Source organism: Jaculus jaculus, chromosome 16, assembly GCF_020740685.1.
Source record: "Jaculus jaculus isolate mJacJac1 chromosome 16, mJacJac1.mat.Y.cur, whole genome shotgun sequence".
Taxonomy (NCBI): domain Eukaryota; kingdom Metazoa; phylum Chordata; class Mammalia; order Rodentia; family Dipodidae; genus Jaculus; species Jaculus jaculus.
The window spans coordinates 66879004-66897706 of record NC_059117.1 but is presented as its reverse complement, the minus strand read 5'-3'; the positions used below and the strand labels follow the sequence as shown (position 1 = coordinate 66897706).

The 18703-nt window shown below is 44.5% G+C and overlaps 1 protein-coding gene across 9 annotated transcripts in view; it reads right to left on the bottom strand.

Moving 5' to 3' along the window:
* Positions 1 to 796: 796 nt before the first annotated feature.
* Cadps (calcium dependent secretion activator) overlaps positions 797 to 18703 on the bottom strand; it is a 506710-nt gene continuing 488803 nt past the window's right edge. For all 9 annotated transcript variants that reach the window (XM_045135763.1, XM_045135769.1, XM_045135761.1 and 6 more), the window contains 2 exons: positions 6325 to 6429; positions 797 to 2090 (listed from right to left, as the gene is read on the bottom strand). In XM_045135763.1, the coding sequence (XP_044991698.1) occupies positions 1911 to 2090; positions 6325 to 6429 (285 nt within the window). In that variant the 3' untranslated portion in view covers positions 797 to 1910. The remainder of the gene's footprint in view (positions 2091 to 6324; positions 6430 to 18703) is intronic.

Sequence of the window (18703 nt, the reverse complement as noted above, 5' to 3'; positions counted from 1 at the left end):
TCTCCTCTTATAATTGCTAAGAGATTTAAGTGATGTAATCCATACAGAACACTGAGCAGAACAGAGCTGCTTATTAAGCAGGAGTTCTTCCGGACCTATTCAGTGCAGGAAACACCAGTGACTGGCCCCTGCGGACCTCACAGTGAGGTGTGGAGTGTGGAGGGGTTGTTTTGTCGAGAACACCTATGACCAGTCTGCCTGATCCATGTGGAAAAGCGGTCATTTCCCTCAACTCTCAGCCAGCCCCAAGGAAAGGGGCTCCTCGTGAGGGACAGACACGAAGAAAGCCAGCCAGGTGACACATGTTTGGTTTCTTTCCAACCCAGGTTATTATACTGCTGACAAGGGCTGGGGAGTGAGGAAGAACATTCCAGATTTTAGAGAATCTTGTAAAATGGTTTAACAAATATATAAGAATCATATATAATTGGCACACACTTTGTTTGAATGCAAACACTGCTGTTAAAGTGGTGCTTAAAAACAGTTTGTTGGCCTTCTCTTCATACAGGAGAAACATTTCTCTCGTTTACACCACTCACTTGCTTAGCAAACCCTTATTTATCCTATAATACAAGCATAATCTGCCCAACATGTCCAAATGCCCGCAGATCCTGAATTAGTGGAATTCTAGGCAGTCTCTCATGGACGGCCAGTAGCATCTGCGAAGAGCCCTCCAACAGTGTCGCGAACATTCCATGAGAATCACCCCTGCCCCCTGCCCCTGCTCTTTCTCTCCTTGCTTCTTGTGCCTCAGTGTGGCTTTCAAAGGAGACAGGAAGATAGCACAAACACATGCTCTCGGGACATTTGAGTAGTTATTTATTGAGAAGCCACAGTTTCCCACACTTTTCTAACTGTTGGCTTGATATAAGGCAAAAGCAAGATGGGTCCACGACTTCACACAGAAGGAAACAGCTCTGCAGCGGACCCCAGGGCCGCTCAGTGACAGATCAGAGTGCAATGTACATGACAGATATAAAAATCAGTGTGGAACAAAATAATTTAAATTATGGTTACAACCTACTGAAGGAAAATCCGTATCTTGTTATAAACACATTTGATTTATAGTCTAGACTTGTCATTTAAGTAGGTTTTTTTTTTTTTTACATACAGTTATTGAAACATAAAAGCAAAATGTAACAGTTACTAGGATAAACTCTGACAGAAGATGGTCTGAACCGTGCTTGATACTAAGTCATGATAGATTGCCTCCTTGTTGTGACAATCAAGAGAATCGATCCATTGATACAGAGCTTCTGGGGCTAATTATATGAATAAATAAAAGGACAGGCTAACCAGGACACAAGGGGTCCACTGTTTTCCATTTTAGGGGAGGAGAAAAAACCAGAGGTTGGCTGTTGGAGTCTTGCCTCCCTCCACCACAAAACAAAACAAAAAACAAATGAACAAAAAAACACACAAGAACACAACCAAAACCCAATCCCAGAAGATCTATGTGCTTAAATTAACTTATTTATGTACTCATTTAAGTAACTGGTATCCACAAACACGAGACAGAGAAGTGAGAATTCTCAGCACGCTGTCTTCTTGTCCATCTCCCACAGGTCAGCGCACATGTAGTTCGGGAATGAAGGGTCATGTCACGTTGCTGACAGCAGGGGCACACCTGACAACAGCTGGACTATGTCTTCTCCATGAACAGTCGTGAAGGATGGTGTTCCATATTGCTTGTAAACATACAGACATGGAAATCAGGAAACCAATGGATTTGGAGGTCACTTGCTAATCTTGGTAACCACATAGCTAAAAATGGCAAATCGTATTGGTAAACATCTCATGGGCGTGGTGGTGGCTGACAGAAAATTCCCTAGTGGGGTTAACTAACAGACTACGGACATGCATTGATTACAGGACTCTGTCCTAATGGACTCTTGGACCAAACGGAAGATCTAGTCATCTTCTTCGTCTTCCTCATCGCTGTCCTTCATGCTGATCCCCTGCAGACCTCCGCCCTCGCTCACCGACGCGGTGGCCTCCTCCACGGTGAGGCGGTTTCGGATGGTCTCGTAGGTCTTGCTGTTCAGGGTGGAATCCAGGACCCCTTGTAATCGGAAATCTCTGTAGGTTTTCTAAGGAGGCAAAAGATGTGCGGTGAGGGATATTGCAAGAGCACACAAAGCAGGTGCAGGTGTCAGAGTCCTGACTTTTAGCCAAATGTCGTTTTTTATGCATCAGAAACCAAGATGTCACTCTACTTAGATGGCACTTGCACTGAGGACCGAAACTCAACTGAATGACAGAAAATGAGAAATTGTGACAGGATAAACTATTAGATGAGACAAAGCAAACATAAGCTTGTGTTTATTCAGTCCCATAAAGGGAACTGTTCCATAATTGTTTGGGTTCCTTTTTCTGGGAGAGAGTCTGGTTCTATCTCTTGGGTTCATAATAACATAATATGATTAGCAGTATAAGGGGCCGTGACAAGAAATCATGGGTCAGATGATTTTGGTGTCTTGCGATTTCTGTTGCAGTCTGGCCTTTAGAATTGCATGAGCCACACACATCCCTCTGTCTTAATCGCAAGGGAGACATATGCATGTTGGTATATGAAACCTATTACAGGCAACAACAATTATGGGAAAGATGGAGCGTTAATGCCTCATCAATATGTTGCAGGCATGTGACTCATTTCTCATCTCTGAGGGAAAGAACTGTATCTATTCTGTTCACAACTTTATGCTCTCAGAGAAGAAATTTGGCTCTTTTTCAAGAACAATGGCTGGTATCAGTGTACCACAAATTCTCTCTTTGTTCCTTCAGGCAATTTCTCTCGGATTTTCTTAGGTATCCTTAGGACTGGTTTTCTAGAAATCTCTTAGTGTTAATTGACTATGACCAGAAGCATCTGGCTGTTGTCTGTTTCGTACTATTTTTTTTTTTTAATAAAAGGACTCTTTCTAACTACAGCTCTTCTCATCACACTGCATATAATTTCAGCAAACTTACTCTGCTGTTTGCTTTTCCTATTGATAACAGGAAACCTGCTAAAGGGGCAAGAGAAAGAATGTTCACTCATTTCAACACCACTCCATGGTTAGTTCCATTTCTTTAATATTTTATTTTATGTGAGAGAGAAAGAGAGAAATAGGGAGGGGGAGAAAGAGAGAGAGGAAAGAGAAAGAATGGTTACACCAGGGCTTCTTGCATACAAACTCCATATGCAATGGACCACTTTGCGCACATGACTTTATGTGGGTACTGGGGAACTGAACCTAGGCTGGCAGGCTTTGCAACCAAGCACTTTTAATGGCTGAGCTATCTCCCCAGACACATTATTTATATTTTATTTATTCATTTATTCTTTTAAAAATATTTATTTGGGGGGGGAGAGGCGGGGGGGGGGGATGGGAGAAGATGGGTACGCCAGGGCTTCTAGTCATTGCTAACGAACTGCAGACACATGTTCTTCCATGTGCATATGGCTTACCTGAGTTCTGGGGAATCGAACCTGGGTCCTTAGGATGTGCAGGCAAGTGCCTTAACCGCTATGCAATCTCTCCAGCCCTATTTGTGTTTTTGAGTGTGTATCTCCTATGTTACAGGGTCACAGGTTGTAGTGACGATGGAGTGATGCAGTTTAGCTGAGTGGAGCCCAGTCGTGGCAGCATGGATAGGATGACCCTGCCTCCTCTTGGTCACTGAGTGACCACTGTTTCAGGATGACTATGTATTATGTATAACATCTTCATTTTTTTTTTTTTCCTTAAAAGTAACTTGGTAGGCTGGAGAGATGGCTTAGCGGTTAAGCGCTTGCCTGTGAAGCCTAAGGACCCCGGTTCGAGGCTCGGTTCCCCAGGTCCCACGTTAGCCAGATGCACAAGGGGGCGCACGTGTCTGGTTCGTTTGCAGAGGCTGGAGGCCCTGGCGCGCCCATTCTCTCTCTCTCCATCTGTCTTTCTCTCTGTGTCTGTTGCTCCCAAATAAATAAATAAAAATTAAAAAAAAAAAGTAACTTGGTTTTGGGCTGGAGAGATGGCTTAGCGGCTAAGCGCTTGCCTGTGAAGCCTAAGGACCCCGGTTCGAGGCTCGGTTCCCCAGGTCCCACGTTAGCCAGATGCACAAGGGGGCGCACGCGTCTGGAGTTCGTTTGCAGAGGCTGGAAGCCCTGGCGCGCCCATTCGCTCTCTCTCCCTCTATCTGTCTTTCTCTCTGTGTCTGTCGCTCTCATATAAAAATAATAATAATAAAAAAAAGTAACTTGGTTTAGAGACAACTTGCAGTGTCATCCTAAGTCACGGTTCACGTGCAGGTCTTGTGTCTTCACTAGATGGGAGGGGTCGGAGGCCGAGTCAGGGCCAAGCACAGGGTAGCTCACACGGACCACTCCCTGGGCCTTTGGAACTGGCCAATCAGTGGTTCTGTGGCCACGAGGAATAACGTGCTTGTTGCCGGCACGGCGTCCACAGCAATGCTTCCTGTCCCCTAGTCATCGATGCTAGCCGCCTAAGGGAGGGTCTCTGTCCACTCCGCTCTGAAGCCCTCATCTGGCAACATGCAAGGAGGCCCTCACCTCACCTTTATCCCATGTTAGGTGAGTGCTTACATCCTTACTGAATTAAGGACCGAATGGATGAATGGAGGGAGTGGAGGTAGGAAAGCTCCAGAACTTGGCCCTGGAGGACTCTGGAGTGGGTGCTTGCGATGGAGAAGGAGGATTCTGCTTCATGCTCGTGTGTCGGGTACTAGTTGAGCTAAGCCCAGTTTTGGTGAAAGTGAAAGGATTCCTTTCGCAGCGACATTTCGGTATGCTCTCTCTGTGACTCATGTCTCTGTGTGTATTTGTGATTGGGCAAACCTCTCTGACTTATGTTTTTATCTTAATGAAATATTGATAGTTTTCAACACAGACCTGTACATAGGGAGAGATAAGTTAAACATACTAAGATTATGTTTTCTTTTCAATAAGAGTCAAACAGTGTGCATCCCTTAAGAAAAGAGTATTTTTGCATCTAGAAGATGAATTCAAAGGGTCAGGTACTGGCTAGTGTGCTTGCCTTGAGGAACTGAAGGAAACAGGCAAATTAGGCTGAGTTCGAGTTTGAGGGCTATGTGTCCTTTATAAGAGCTGCAGTTACACTCTGTCCATAACCTTTCCTGGATGGAAGCTTTGTAAGATCAAATGCAGATGACAATAACTCTTTAATTACATGCTCTGGAACAGTAATTGGGTTTAAGTCAGCACTGGGGTAATGGAGCATCTTAAAGGGGATGGGAGTAATGGAGCATCTTAAAGGGGATGGGACTAATCCAAAGGAAACCAGGAAACAGGGTGGGGGAGGGTTTTTTTGGCACTGTTAAATAAAAATTCAGCTATGTTGTTTATTGTTAAAACATTTTAATGGAGATTTTGTGCTCAGAATGGGAATTTTGCACATGAATGTTTTAAAAGCCTCTATGGCAAAGCATCAAATAGAAACTGAAATGATCAAAAACGTATTTACCCCCTTCTGTGAGCTTATTATTTCATGTAAACCACTGAGATTTCACGCTGAAATAATTATCATTAGTCCATGGCGCACACATAAGAACAGGGGGGGAAAAAAGCTACTTTCAGGGTATGTGATCTCACCTTTGTAATCCTGAACATTTGACTGTATACACGCATTGTAAGAGGAACTACTTCAATTAACAATGAGAACAATATTGATTTGCATTCTGATAATGATCACAGGACAGATTTAGAAATCACTAGAGGTAAATATTTCCATTAATTTAATTGTGGCAAAATTTTATTTAATTAAACCATAAATGAAATCGGTAATTTATGTGATTATCACAATGGCACCCAAAGCCAGCTTTTAAAACTGTCATGTGCAGATACAAAGGTCTTTGCAGTATCTTTGCATGGGAAACACAAAATATTTTTTATATGGATAAAGATATCACATTCTTCTCTAAATTAAAGTTTCTTTTGATGTCTGAGTAAGAAATTAACCAGGCATCACCATGGGATTTTGTACGACTTCCTTCCATAAAATACTGTTTTTAAAAAAGACTCTTTTAATAATCAAATATTCCTTGTTCTAAGGCTGGGGAGATGGCTCATTGGATAAATGCATTTGCTTGCAAAGCCTGCTGGCCCAATTTCATTTCCCCAGCACCAACATAAAAGCCAGGCACAAAATGTGGCGCAAGCATCTGATATCAAGGGTCCCTGGTTCGTGTGAGCGCACTCCCCCCATACATGCTAATAAAGAAAAAAAAAAACCAAAAAATGAATTCTCTGTGCGAAGGAAGTTCTACAGCATGCCAACGAGATGTAAGTTGTCAGCTAGGAGTAATGCTGTCTTTCTCTTTTACCTTTACCATCCTGATTAGTGTTTTCAACTGATGAATGTGAAGCTGGAGGTCCATGCGGTCCGTCAGCCACGTACAGATGACATTCATGGAGCTGTTGTACCATTGCTGCAAAACAGACAGAAGTTCTCCAGCCAGCGCATCATGCAGAGGTTATGGGGCAGGGAGGGAGTAAGCTGGATTTGAGCAATCGTTTTGTTTTAGGAGGAAATACCATAGTTCAAGTGACTCTGAGACCCTCAACACTAATTCACACAAAGACTGTAGGTGCTGGAGTGGTTTCAATGAGAGCGACATGGATGGGGAATTCGACCTGGGCCTGCTTGACGGTGGACTCTGCAGACGCCGTCCATTCCGGGAGACCATCTTTTGCTTTGCTGATTCTCACTGGAACTGGGGACTTTTACTTGGTTGAGATTCGAGGCATTGCTTCTTGCCTAATGCTGTCATCTGTAGGGCTCAGAGAGATGGGGGCTCTCCACTGCGCTACTTGGTCTACACGTCCACTTATCTTATAAAAACACTGGTCTCCATGTGACCAGCTCTGAGAATCAGATGGATTCAGGCCCGGGGAATTGTGGGTGGGCATTTACTTTCATTTGCCCAACTGGGGCGTCCCGGAGGCAGACAATGAACGAGGATTTCTCGTTAAGGGCCAAACTGTAGCGGGCAGCTTCAGTGCCCCACGTTCACTCTGCAATCTGCTTTAATCTTAACACCCAAAAATTATGGAATATGGGAGGGAAAAAAAAATCTACAAATGAGCTCATTTCAAGCTGTTGAAATCATACTTCCCCTTAAGGGGGTTAAATTTTGCTTCTTGTCTGTGAAAAATGCTTGAAGCTGTGTCACTTGAGACTGCCACCCCTGTGGTGCCGGAAGTCTCTGGTGCAGTATAATTTTGCAGCACTGCTCATATATTCATAAATCTCACTCGGAGACATATGAACAGTGTTATGAAGTGTCAGCATGAAAAAAAAATCTAATCTTTTAAACCTCACCAGGTTTTATTACGCTCTGCCGCCTATACCAAACAATTTACAAATAAAATGAGAAGGTGTGGATGGACCTGTATTTTTATTTATAGGTCATCTATATGAATGGTGCGCAGAAAACATGCAAAATAAAAAGAGAGAGTGGGTTAGAGAATTAAGACGATGCATAGTCTCACACTAACCAATCCACATTCACTCTCTCTCTCTCTCTTTCTCTCTCACACACACACACACACATCGCACACCAGTGGGGATTCGAAAAGCATAAATAAAAACATGTTTCCAATGGTAACTCCACCCTTTCTCACCTAACGATCCTCCAAACTCAGTTTATGCCTAACACTCACAGTTTTTCCCAAGCCTTGTTTCTGACTTAATTTCTTAAAAAAAAAAATTAATTTGGGTTTTTTACTTGCAAGGTAGAACTGCCAAGTTTCACCTTGCAAGCAATGACACAGTCTCAGCCATGGGTACAGAAGCCCTCTTTGCATCTCTCCTGTCTAGGCTCCTTCCTCATGGGAGCCAACTGTGGTTCTGCTTGGAGCCCAGCCGTCACAGAGACCAAGCTACCCCAACTGAAGCAGCCTCGCAGCCAGCTTCTGCTCTTTTAAAGATCATGGAGGAGAAAACTGTCCCTCCCCAGTCAGCAGGCAGGGTGGGGGATTTTCTTGATGAGATGTGTAGTTCACTCAGAGGCGGCCGATTGTCAGGGTCAAACTGCTTCCAGAATGGACAGGTTTTCCCCTCTAGGGGTGAGAACATTTTACTGGAACTTTTTTTTTTTCTTTTTGGTCGTGCATGTTGGCGGGGAGGGCGTTTTGGCACCTCCTGCCTTGGGATTGTACAGAGATGGATGCTACCGCATCTGGGTTTGTTCATAAGGGGCCCTGTGGGAGAAGGCTACCACTGCGTCATGGGTAGGTGTGTAGTCTTGCCTTAGCACTGGGGGCCTCCTGAGCTTACCCAGGCCTCAAATTCCACATCCTCTCGCTGTGTCGGACATGCAACCCACGGGCTCCAAACGCCCTATTTGAGCCTGGAGAAACCTCCCTTTGTCATTGGCTTTTGGAGGCTCAAAAGTGACCTTCAGACAACCCTAATGACCTCATGGTGAGCTCAGCGTCCATGACGGATGTGTGGCTGGAACACGAAAGAGGAGTGTGGCTTCTAGGCAGAGGCGGCATTTTGCTTTGGCTGTGACAAGAGGCGAACGGGCGCTGGCTCCCGTCTCTGCCAGCAAGCCTTGCGCAACATGCCTTTTTATCTTTGCTGAAAGGCGTGCCACCTTTCAGGAAAAAAAAAAAAACATAGCAGCCTCCTTCCATTTTACATTGATAGCTCCCACTCTTGTAGATGGCTTTTAAGTAGTAAAATAAATAAATAAATTAATTAAAATGAACGCTACAAATCAAATAGGCTCCTGTCAACGAGCCTGCATTGCTGGGGCGAGGGGAGGGAGGATGGGCGCCCTGCTGCAAGGGTTGGGCACGCTGGAGGCCGACTCCCACCCCAGGAGAGCAAGAACACCCTGGATCATCCATGCTTTTCCTGGGTCTCACATCTAGCAAGAGAGGTGTAAAAAGATGTATGGTTCCCCATTGGCTGCACATCCAAAGAGGCAAAAGGGAGAACCACTCCTTTCCAAGCCTTATGCTCAGTAGATGGAATTGGAGGCGCGTTTGGATGCGTCGCAGTGCTAACTTGGTTTTCCAGCAAGGCATTTGGATATGTCAGAAAGCAGGAGGCACCACCTTCTAGAGCTCTGGAGGGTGAGGGGTGAAAGGAAGCTTGATATGACCCTTTGCAAAGGAGGAAACCAAGACCCAGAGAAGGGAAGTGACTTGTCCAAGGTCATACCGCCAGTCACCTCACAAGTGGTCAGCCCAGCATGGCCACCGAACCAAGAGAGCTGTCTGCCATTTCTCCTCACATCCGGGTACAGAGGTGTGCTGACCGTGAGCGCCCACACTGTTTGCCTCTTCCCAGCTCAACCATTGGAGATGGCGCGCAGTGAACCACGGACTGTAGCGATAAACACACACCATAGAGCAAGGCATTGCCGCCCCCCCCCGCCCCCCGAAGCCTGCTGGGTTAAGTGTTCTCCAGCTCCTGACTGTGTTTCTTGTGTGTTTGGGTAATTCCTGCCCTCCCTCCCAGGGCTTACAGTGTTCATTTAATAAGGTTTGCTTTATTTGAGATCCGTGCTAATACGCCAGATTTGTTATGGTTCTTCAAGAGAGGAAATTCATAAAACATTTCAAGTTCTTCCCATTTTGTTCTGCCTTTGGTTCAGTATGCCTTTTCTGGAGCTATCTTAACACCTGGGCACTCGATTTTTGGTAACATGTATTTATGTCAAGGAATTACAATTCTGAATTGACAACCTGCACTGCGTATTTATTTAGGTATACTTATGACCCCTTGGCTGGCTTCCCTTGATGGAGGCATATTAATTTTAAATTTCCCAAGTGAGGTCATTTTAGTCCTAGAAATGCAATGGAAAAAGTAAGATAGCCAATAGCCTGGGTTTTTAAAAACTATGCTCTCAGAGGAACATTTTGGGAAGGTCTTGGGCTTGGAACCCAAAAAGGTGCTCATCACAGCTCTGGCCTGTGGGGTCCAGGGCCCCTGGGAAGCTGGGAAGATCTCTAGTAGCTGCAACAGGATTTTAAAGCTTCATTTAAAAGGAACTAAGTCTGGGTGTGGTGGCCCATGCCTTAAATCCCAGCACTTGGGAGGAAGAGGTAGGAGGGTCACTGTGAGTTCAAGGCTACCCTGAGATTACATAGTGAATTCCAGGGCAGCCTGGGCTAGAGTGAGACCCAATTTAAAAAAAAAAACAAACCCAAAAAACAAACAAAACAACAACAACAAAGTCACTATGGGCTAGAAAGATGGCTTAGTGGTTAAGGCCTGCAAAGCTAAGGGACCCAGGTTCCATTCTCCAGGACCCACGTAAGCCAGATGCACAAGGTCACACATGCACCTGGAGTTCGTTTTCAGCGGTTGGAGGCCTTGATGTGCCCGTTCTCTTTCCCTTCCTTTAAAATAAGAGAAAACGGGAGGCAAATGCAAAACTGCCCACACCTTCCCTACCTTCGCCCTCTTTTCTGTCCCTCCTGCCACGGAGCTACATACCTCCAGCCCCTCTTAAAATGTTTTTATTCTGAGACAGGTTCTCATTAACATGCCCAAGCTGGCCTTGAGCTCACGTTTTAGCATAGGGAGACCCTGACCTTGCTATCTTCCTGCCTTTAGCCTCCTCAGTAGCTAGGACCACAGGCGACTACGCTACTCAGGCTGGCTGGCTTTCTTTCCTTCTGTCTGTCTTTTTCTTCCTTTTGCCATCATCTTACAATATGGTCTGACCTTGAACTCTTGGGCTCATACAGACATAGCTTCTATTTTATTTTATGTTGAAAACTCCACAGTTATTAGTGGAGAAAGTTTCTTACAGGGTGACCAGTTTGTTTTCAAGATAAATACAACTCCAAGTTGTCTTCATCATAATGGGTTGAATTACTCTAAATTTTAGAGTTTTAAAGATAGAACAATTATAACTGATCAAAAGTCCTGCTGGGGCGTGGTGGCACACTCCTTTGCTCCCAGTACTTGGGAGGCCAAGGTAGGAGGATCACTGTGAGTTCGAGGCCAGTGTTAGATTTACATCGTTAATTCCAGGTCAGCCTGGGCTACAGACCCTATCTAGAAAAAACAAACAAACATAAACAAAATTCACTCGTGAAAATTATGTCACAAACTATAAATTTTTTTAGCCTTTTTACATCAGAGGGATTTTTTTTCCATCAAAGATGCCGCTGGAATACACTATCTGAGAAAGCTTCTGGCAGTCACACTCACAATGACAACAGCCCAGTGTAAAACTTAGCTCTTTGGCTGTGGTTCGCCTCTCTGTAGCTCAGGCAGGCCTTTACCTTGCGACTTTCCTGTCTCAGCTTTCCGAATAACTGGAATTACAGCCACTTTCAAAGGAAATGCATATTACTTCCATCTTCTCTCTTTGGGCTTTGAATGAAAAGACAGAGCTGGTAGCTGAAAGGCTATTGCATGCATCAAGATTAGAAGGGAAGTCCACTGAACAATCTGAGAAAGATAATCTGGTCACATGACTTATAATTCCCATAGGCCCTAAATTAGAAATGCATGACTTTTGATGGTATTTGTTTTGTTTTAATCACAAAAATGAGCTATTGAAAGTATAGAGAACGAAACAAGTATCTACCCATAAGCTGTTAAGAATGTGAAGAATGTAATTTAATGTAGAATCAATAAAGAATTTGTTCTCAAAAAAAACCCCAAAACAAAGAAATGAATCAACACTAAAAATCAACACTAGTCAAGCTATATGTTTGCTTTTTTTCTCTAAAAGTTTTCTTATTGAAATATCAAATTCATACGGTAGTATCTCACACACACACACACACACACACACACACACACACACACACGTTCTGGGCTGATATTGGAAGATAATGCTTAGCCCAATATCATAGCAGGAGCTACGCTCAGTTGACCAAATGCTCACCTCACGAGCAAGGGAGCCAAGCTTGAACCCTGGACTGCACAGTCAATGCTGGTTTTGTCCATACACCTCTCATCCCAGCGTTGGAGAGGCACACACAATGGATTCCTGGGGCTCACTGGCCAGCCAATCTAGCCTAATTAGTGAACTCCAGGTCAGTGAGAAAGCCTGCCTCCGAGGAGGTGGATGGCACCTCAGGTTTGTTCTCTTGTCTCCATACATGTTTCTGTCCCTATGTGAACATGTGTATACATACACACACACACACACACACACACACACACACACACACACCCCACATACAACAACAACAAAAAGCAAAACATAAGTGAGACGTCTTAATTATAGTATTTGGCCCAAGGACCAATAACCATATTCCCAAATATATATCTTCTTTCACACACTTTCTTTTGTGGCTCTGAGCTGAAGAGATGGCTTAGCAGTTAAGGCGCATGACTTCAAAGCCTAAGTTAGGTTCAATTCCCTGGGGCCCATGTAAGCCATATGTACAGGGTGGTGCATGTGTCTGGAGTTTGCAGTGGGTGGAGGCCCTGGTGCACCCATTCATTTTCTCTCTCTCCTTCTCTCCCTCTCTCTCAAATAAATAAATTAAAAAAATGTTTTTTTAAAAAAAACCCCGTGACTCTGTTGTAAATATCCTTGGCCTCAATGCTGGCTGAAATCCCTAGGAACGACCTCCTACTGGCAGTTCATTGCACTAAATGTGCATTTCCTGTGATGTTGGCAGGTAGCCTTATCTACCAGAAAAGGAAAAAACAGTGGAAACCTGGACAGGTCAGAGGTAAACTACCAACAGTGTGGTGGCTGAGTTTTCTTTTTCTCAAAGGGTCTCACACTAGCCCAGGTCGTCCTGGAACTCCAGAACTCACTCTGTAGTCCCAGGCTGGCCTTGAACTCACAGTGACCCTCCTACCCACGCCTCCCAAGTGCTGGGATTTAAGGTGGGTGCCACCAGCCACGACTCCTGGCAGGCAGTTGGGTTTTCTTCCTTCCCCTTTCTTCCCTCCTTCCTTCCTTCTTTCCTTTCTCTCTCTCTGTCTTTTCTTTTCTTTTTTCATATTGCGTGACAGGGTCTCACTCTAGCCCAGGCTGACCTGGAATTCACTATGCAGTCTCAGGGTGGCCTCAAACTCACGGCGATCCTCCTACCTCAGCCTCCCAAGTGCTGGGATTAAAGGCGTGTGCCACCTTGCCCAGCTTTTCTTTCTTTTTAAAATTATTTTTATTTATTTATGAGAGAGAGAGAGAGAATGGGCACACCAGGGCCTCTAGCCACTGCAAACCAACTCCAGATGCCTGCACCACCATGTGCATCTGGCTTACGTGGGATGTGAGGAATCAAACCTCATCTCTCCAGCCCTCATTTCTTTTTGTTTTTAGAGTATATTTTATTTATTTATTTGAGAAAGAGAGAGAGAGAGAGAGAAAGAGAGAGAGCGAGAGAGGGAGAGAATGGATGCACCAGGGCCTTCTGTCACTGTAAACAAACGTCAGATGCATGGGCCACTTTGTGCATTTGGCTTTACATGAGTCCTGGGGAATTGAATCCTGGTCCTTAGACTTTGCAGGCAAGTGCCTTAACCACTAAGCAATCTCTCCAGCCGCCAGTTCTGTCATTTATTTCACCTCATAGGTGAGGGAACAGACTTAGTGAAAGAAAATGGTCTAGCAGTCAACAGGCAGAGGTGCACAGACTCAAGTCTGAGAGGCGGGGCACGTTGATGGCTGACGACAGAGTGTGCTTGAACGTGACCTCTGTGTGTGTCTCTTGACGCGCAAGAAGTGGGTTCGTATGCATCGAGGCTTACAACAGTGCCAGGGGCATGCCAGCTAGTGGCCGTGCTCACATGGGCCTCGCTACCCTACCTGGCTCCACCACCGCTCCATCTGGAAGTGCCTCACAGTTGTGAAAACCTTCGAGCACTTTCCATTCTTCTGAAAATGGCTGAGCAAATAGGTCATTTTGCTCCTGTTTGGCCACCAACCTGTGTTTTTGGATTGAAGAGTCAGCCACAGTGATGTTGGAAGATTTTTATCTTTTTCCTCTAAAAAGTCCCTTTTCTCCAACACGGCCCGGCCAGGCTTCTGAGAAACTGACCCAGCATCTTGTCAAGTGAAGAAACTACACTTTCTTTGTTGGCAAGGCGACAGAAAGGAAGACGATACCTCAGCCCACACCCACGTGACAAAGCACCTCACTTTGTTGATGGGGGACAAAAGTGGGTTATTATTAGAGAAAAATAAATCCCAGAACCTATTGAAATTTCTGGATTGAAATACTGTAATGATATATTTTCCACTGGTGGCTTTCAACGCATATTTAGTCCTTTCAATGTGGGTAACTTAAGAACTTGTGAGAAGTACCACGCAGGCTTTCTTTACGGTCTACCAAAGTCCCCTTGGCTCCACTAATCTAAACCTCAACTCCACAGTCCCCATGGGCCACCTCGGCCCCGTGATCCCAAGGGTTGAGTGCTCTTCAATGTCCTAATCAAAGATTCAGAAAGGGGGTGAGGAAAAGCCCTGGCTTGTATACGCCTCCTCTGCCAGGTGGGCAAAACAGTGAATGGCTGCCTATAGTTCACAGCAACATTTCTAGATTGGTCAACAGTTCCCAAACGTGGAGTCAGCACTTTCTAGGAGGGCATAGCATCCAGTGCTTTCAGAAATGGGGACACTGGGGCTGGAGAGGTGGCTTAGCGGTTAAGCGCTTGCCTGTGAAGCCTAAGGACCCCGGTTCGAGGCTCGGTTCCCCAGGTCCCACGTTAGCCAGATGCACAAGGGGGCGCACGCGTCTGGAGTTCGTTTGCAGTGGCTGGAGGCCCTGGCACGCCCATTCTCTCTCTTTCTCTACCTCTCTCCCTCTTTCTCTCTCTGTTGCTCTCAAATAAATAGATAAACAAACAAAAAAAATTAAAATTAAAAAGAAGTGGGGACACTCTTGAAAGATCCTTTTGCTGCCTTTGAGTGTTGCTGTCTTTAAAGAATTTTGTTGTTGTTGTCTGTTCTTTGAGGAAACGTCTTGCTCTAGCTCAGGCTGACCTGGAATTCACTATGTAGTCTCCGGGTGACCTCAAACTCTCTGCCATCCTCCTACCTGTGCCTCCCAAGTGCTGGAGTTAAAGGCGTGCACCACCACGCTCAGCTTCTTTCAAAATTTGGTGTGCCCAAACAATTGTACTTAGAAGCGGGTATTTCCCAGCCACGGCTTTGGGACGCTCTGCTCAGAGCTGTTTATTACCAGGGAGGTAAAACAATTTACCGCCCTTTGAATCAGAAAACAGAGCCAAAGATCCATGTCTGGTGTTACACATAAACAGAACCAACCTCTCAGATGCCCACGTCCTTTGTAGTTGAAGGTAGGTTATTCCTCTCCCACTTCTATAATTCTTTGGATGCCTAAAATCCCCCAAGCACTGAAAATTTACAAAGAATACGGTGGGTCTTTAAGGTGGCAGGGTCCTCATGCCTGGTCCTATGTCCTTGGGCGCCTGGATGAGAAGACCCACACCTCAGTTCAGACACCAGAGCAGAGAGAACCCAGCGCCTTGCCTGCCGGTGGTCTCTTCTCCTCAGAAAGCGACAGGGCAGCCGGGAGGCAGAGGTAGCAGGATCGCTGTGAGTTCAAGGTTACCCTGAGAAGACATAGTGAATTCCAAGTCAGCCTGGGCTATAGAATGAGGGCCTACCTCGAAAAACCAAAACAAAAAACAAAAGGATAGGGCAAAGAAAAAAATACATAAAAATTAAATTAATACTTAAAAAGTTTCCTTTTTCTGTAGAAATATGTACATGGCATTTAGCATTTGGGCACAATAGTATTTTTAACCCTGTTAAAGGATCTGAGTGATATCCTAATATTCTTTTATTCAAATAGGCAGCTATCTATATGAGATCAAATTTCAACTCTTTATACCTGAAATGGCATAAAAAATATCCAGCCATAATTAGTTTTTAGCATCATTATTTTGAAGTAATGATCAAAATGATGAAACCACAAACTGGATTCCTGACTTAATTCACTGCAGTCTTCAAACCCTACCAAGTCAGACCTGTCAGAGTCAGTAATGTGTGGGGAGAACACAAGGAGAGAAGAATCTGGAAGGATTGTTTCTAAAAGCAACTAGGCTGAGGAGCTGAATCTAAAGATTAGTGTACATGGGTAATAGAGGGATCTCTCTTTCTCTCTGGAAGACAGAGTCTATATGTAATTTACTTATTTATAAAGGGATTGGTTAACCTATTGGGAGACTCAGTAAGCCATATAAGCTAACCACCACCAGACTGTTAATTATCTTGTCCCACAGAATTGTCCATATTATATAAAATCCAGCCAGTCACAATACTCCTTTGCATCCTGCCTGGTCCCATGTTTCAGGAAGGTTGGATGGTCACCTCTAAGGAGATATGATAGTTCCTGAAATCAAATTTTCTTTCCTAATAACCATGGTATTGCTAGAAACAATTTACCGCCCTTTGAATCAGAAAACAGAGTCAAAGATCCACTTATAAATAACTGTTTAAAGACAGGATTACCTAGGATGAGAAAGCAAGGGTTGGGGGGGGGTCACTAAATGTGATTTTCAGTTGCAAACACTACCTTATCTATAATGCAGCTATGACTCTTCTGCTAATTCTACAATCAGAGTAAGTGCCAACACACAAAGATGCAAGGGCTGGGCAGGAAAGATGGCTGAGCTGTTAAGGTGCTTGCTTGCAGAGCATAAGGACCCAGGTTCGATTCCCTAGTACCCATGTAAGCTGGGTACACAAGTTCTGCGTAGTGATGTAAAAATAAATCAATAAATAAAAAATCGACAGCTGGATCTCAGAGATATTGGCACACCTGGGCTCAGAGTGGTCTCATTCACAGTAGCTCAAGAGTAGAAACCTCCCGTTGTCCCTCAGAGGGACCACGGGGAGACACAACATGGATGGTACATGCACCGGAACACCATCCCCCTTTTATTTTAAACTCATTCCACTTTTTAAAAATGGAGGAAATCCCACTCCATGCCACACATGAGTGAACCTCTAGGACATTCTGGGAAGGGAAATAAGCCAGTTCTAAAAATACTGAAGGATTGCACTATTTCACTTACATGAGCCATCTATTCAAATTCATAGAAACAAAACAGAATGGCAGCTGACAGAGGCTGGAGGCAGGGAGACATCCGAAAGCTGTGGCTTACTGGTCCGTTTCAGTTATGCAAGAGGAGAGAGGGCAGAGGTTGCGCAATACCAGCTTCACTTAACACCGTGGAACGGTGCGTGATGACACTCAGAATGGTTACGACGCTTCACTACGCCTTCCATCCTTTTACCAGCCAGTCTCTCCTTATTCTGAAAAGGAGACTTTGCTTAGGAAAGTGCAGATATAGCCTGATGTGGTGGCGCATGCCTTTAATCCCAGCCCTTGTGAGGCAGTGGTAAGAGAATCACTGTGAGCTTAGGTCCCCCTCAGAAGACATAGTGAATTCCAGGACACCGGGGCTAGAGTGAAACCCTACTTTGAAAAACCAAAAGAAAGAAAGCTCAGATATGTAGTCAGGTGCATGTTCTAAGCTAGAATACCCAACCACGCCTTAGGGAAAGAAAACAAAAATCTCCTTCTGTAAGGTGAATGTCAGGCTGGAGGGATGGCTCAGTGGTTAAGGCACTTGCTTACAAAGCCTGCTGACCCAGGTTCAATTCTTCAGTGCCCACATAAAGCCAGATGCACAAAGTGGCACATACACATGGAATTTTTAAAACTTTCTTTTCTCAGCTAATTACTGACTACTTTAGACATCTCAAGAAGTATAAAGAATAAAGCAAGTGTTTTAGGGTTAGGCTTCATCCCCCCTTTCTAGGCTCCTTCTTACTAGATGCTCCCTGTGCTCCTATTGGGAGTTAAATCTTTTAGTCTACTACCCTGGAGGAAGGTTTCTCTGGTACCAATTCATTTTGGATTTAGAAAACAAAAGAATGATATAGGGGACTGGGGAGGTGGCCCAGTGGTTAAAGGCACTTGCTTACAAAGCCTGATGGCCCAGGTTTGATTTCCTAGAGCCCACATAAAGCCAGATACACAAAGTAATGCATGCATCTGAAGTTTGTCTGAAGTGGCAGGAGACCCTGGCGTACCTATCCTCACTCATTCTCTCTCTCTGTGCTCACAAATAAATAGATAAAGTTTTTTTTTTTTTTTTTTTTTTTTTTTTTTTTTTTTAAGATGGATGTAAACATTTCCTGGATAGAGCCAATTTCTCAAGGTCAAGTTTTGAGACTGTGATGGTAGGAAGGATAAATCTGATAGCATTTGCTCTGTGATTTATTTACTTATCAAATTAATATTATTCATTAAAACATTCTATGGCACCAGCAGCATTCAATAGAGCCCAGAGACTTTTCTTAGAAGACTGGGGTCAAGCAACATAAAAGGGTTCATTTTCCCTTATGTATGCCATGTAACTTCATATGTTTCTGCAGAGCCTCCCCAGGCCCATCTGGATCCCTCAGGCTCCCAGTTTTCCAAGCATGGATTTGATCAAGGGGTTCTTAAGCAGTATGGAGACCCTGGCTGCCCAAAAGGGCAACAACATCTCCTCACCCAGCATCACGGTACCAGAACAGACTTATTCAGGTCTGGAATGTGTATTCAGGAAGCCCTTATTTTAGGAAACAATTAAGTAGAATTAGGCTAATAATACAAGGCAGGCAAAGCATTTGCCCTTTTGCTGAGAAGTGACTCCTACAAAGAACAGTTATACTAATATCAATCATGTATTTCTTAAATGCCTCAAAATGATCTCTGCACCAGGCTTGGCAATTAACACTGCCC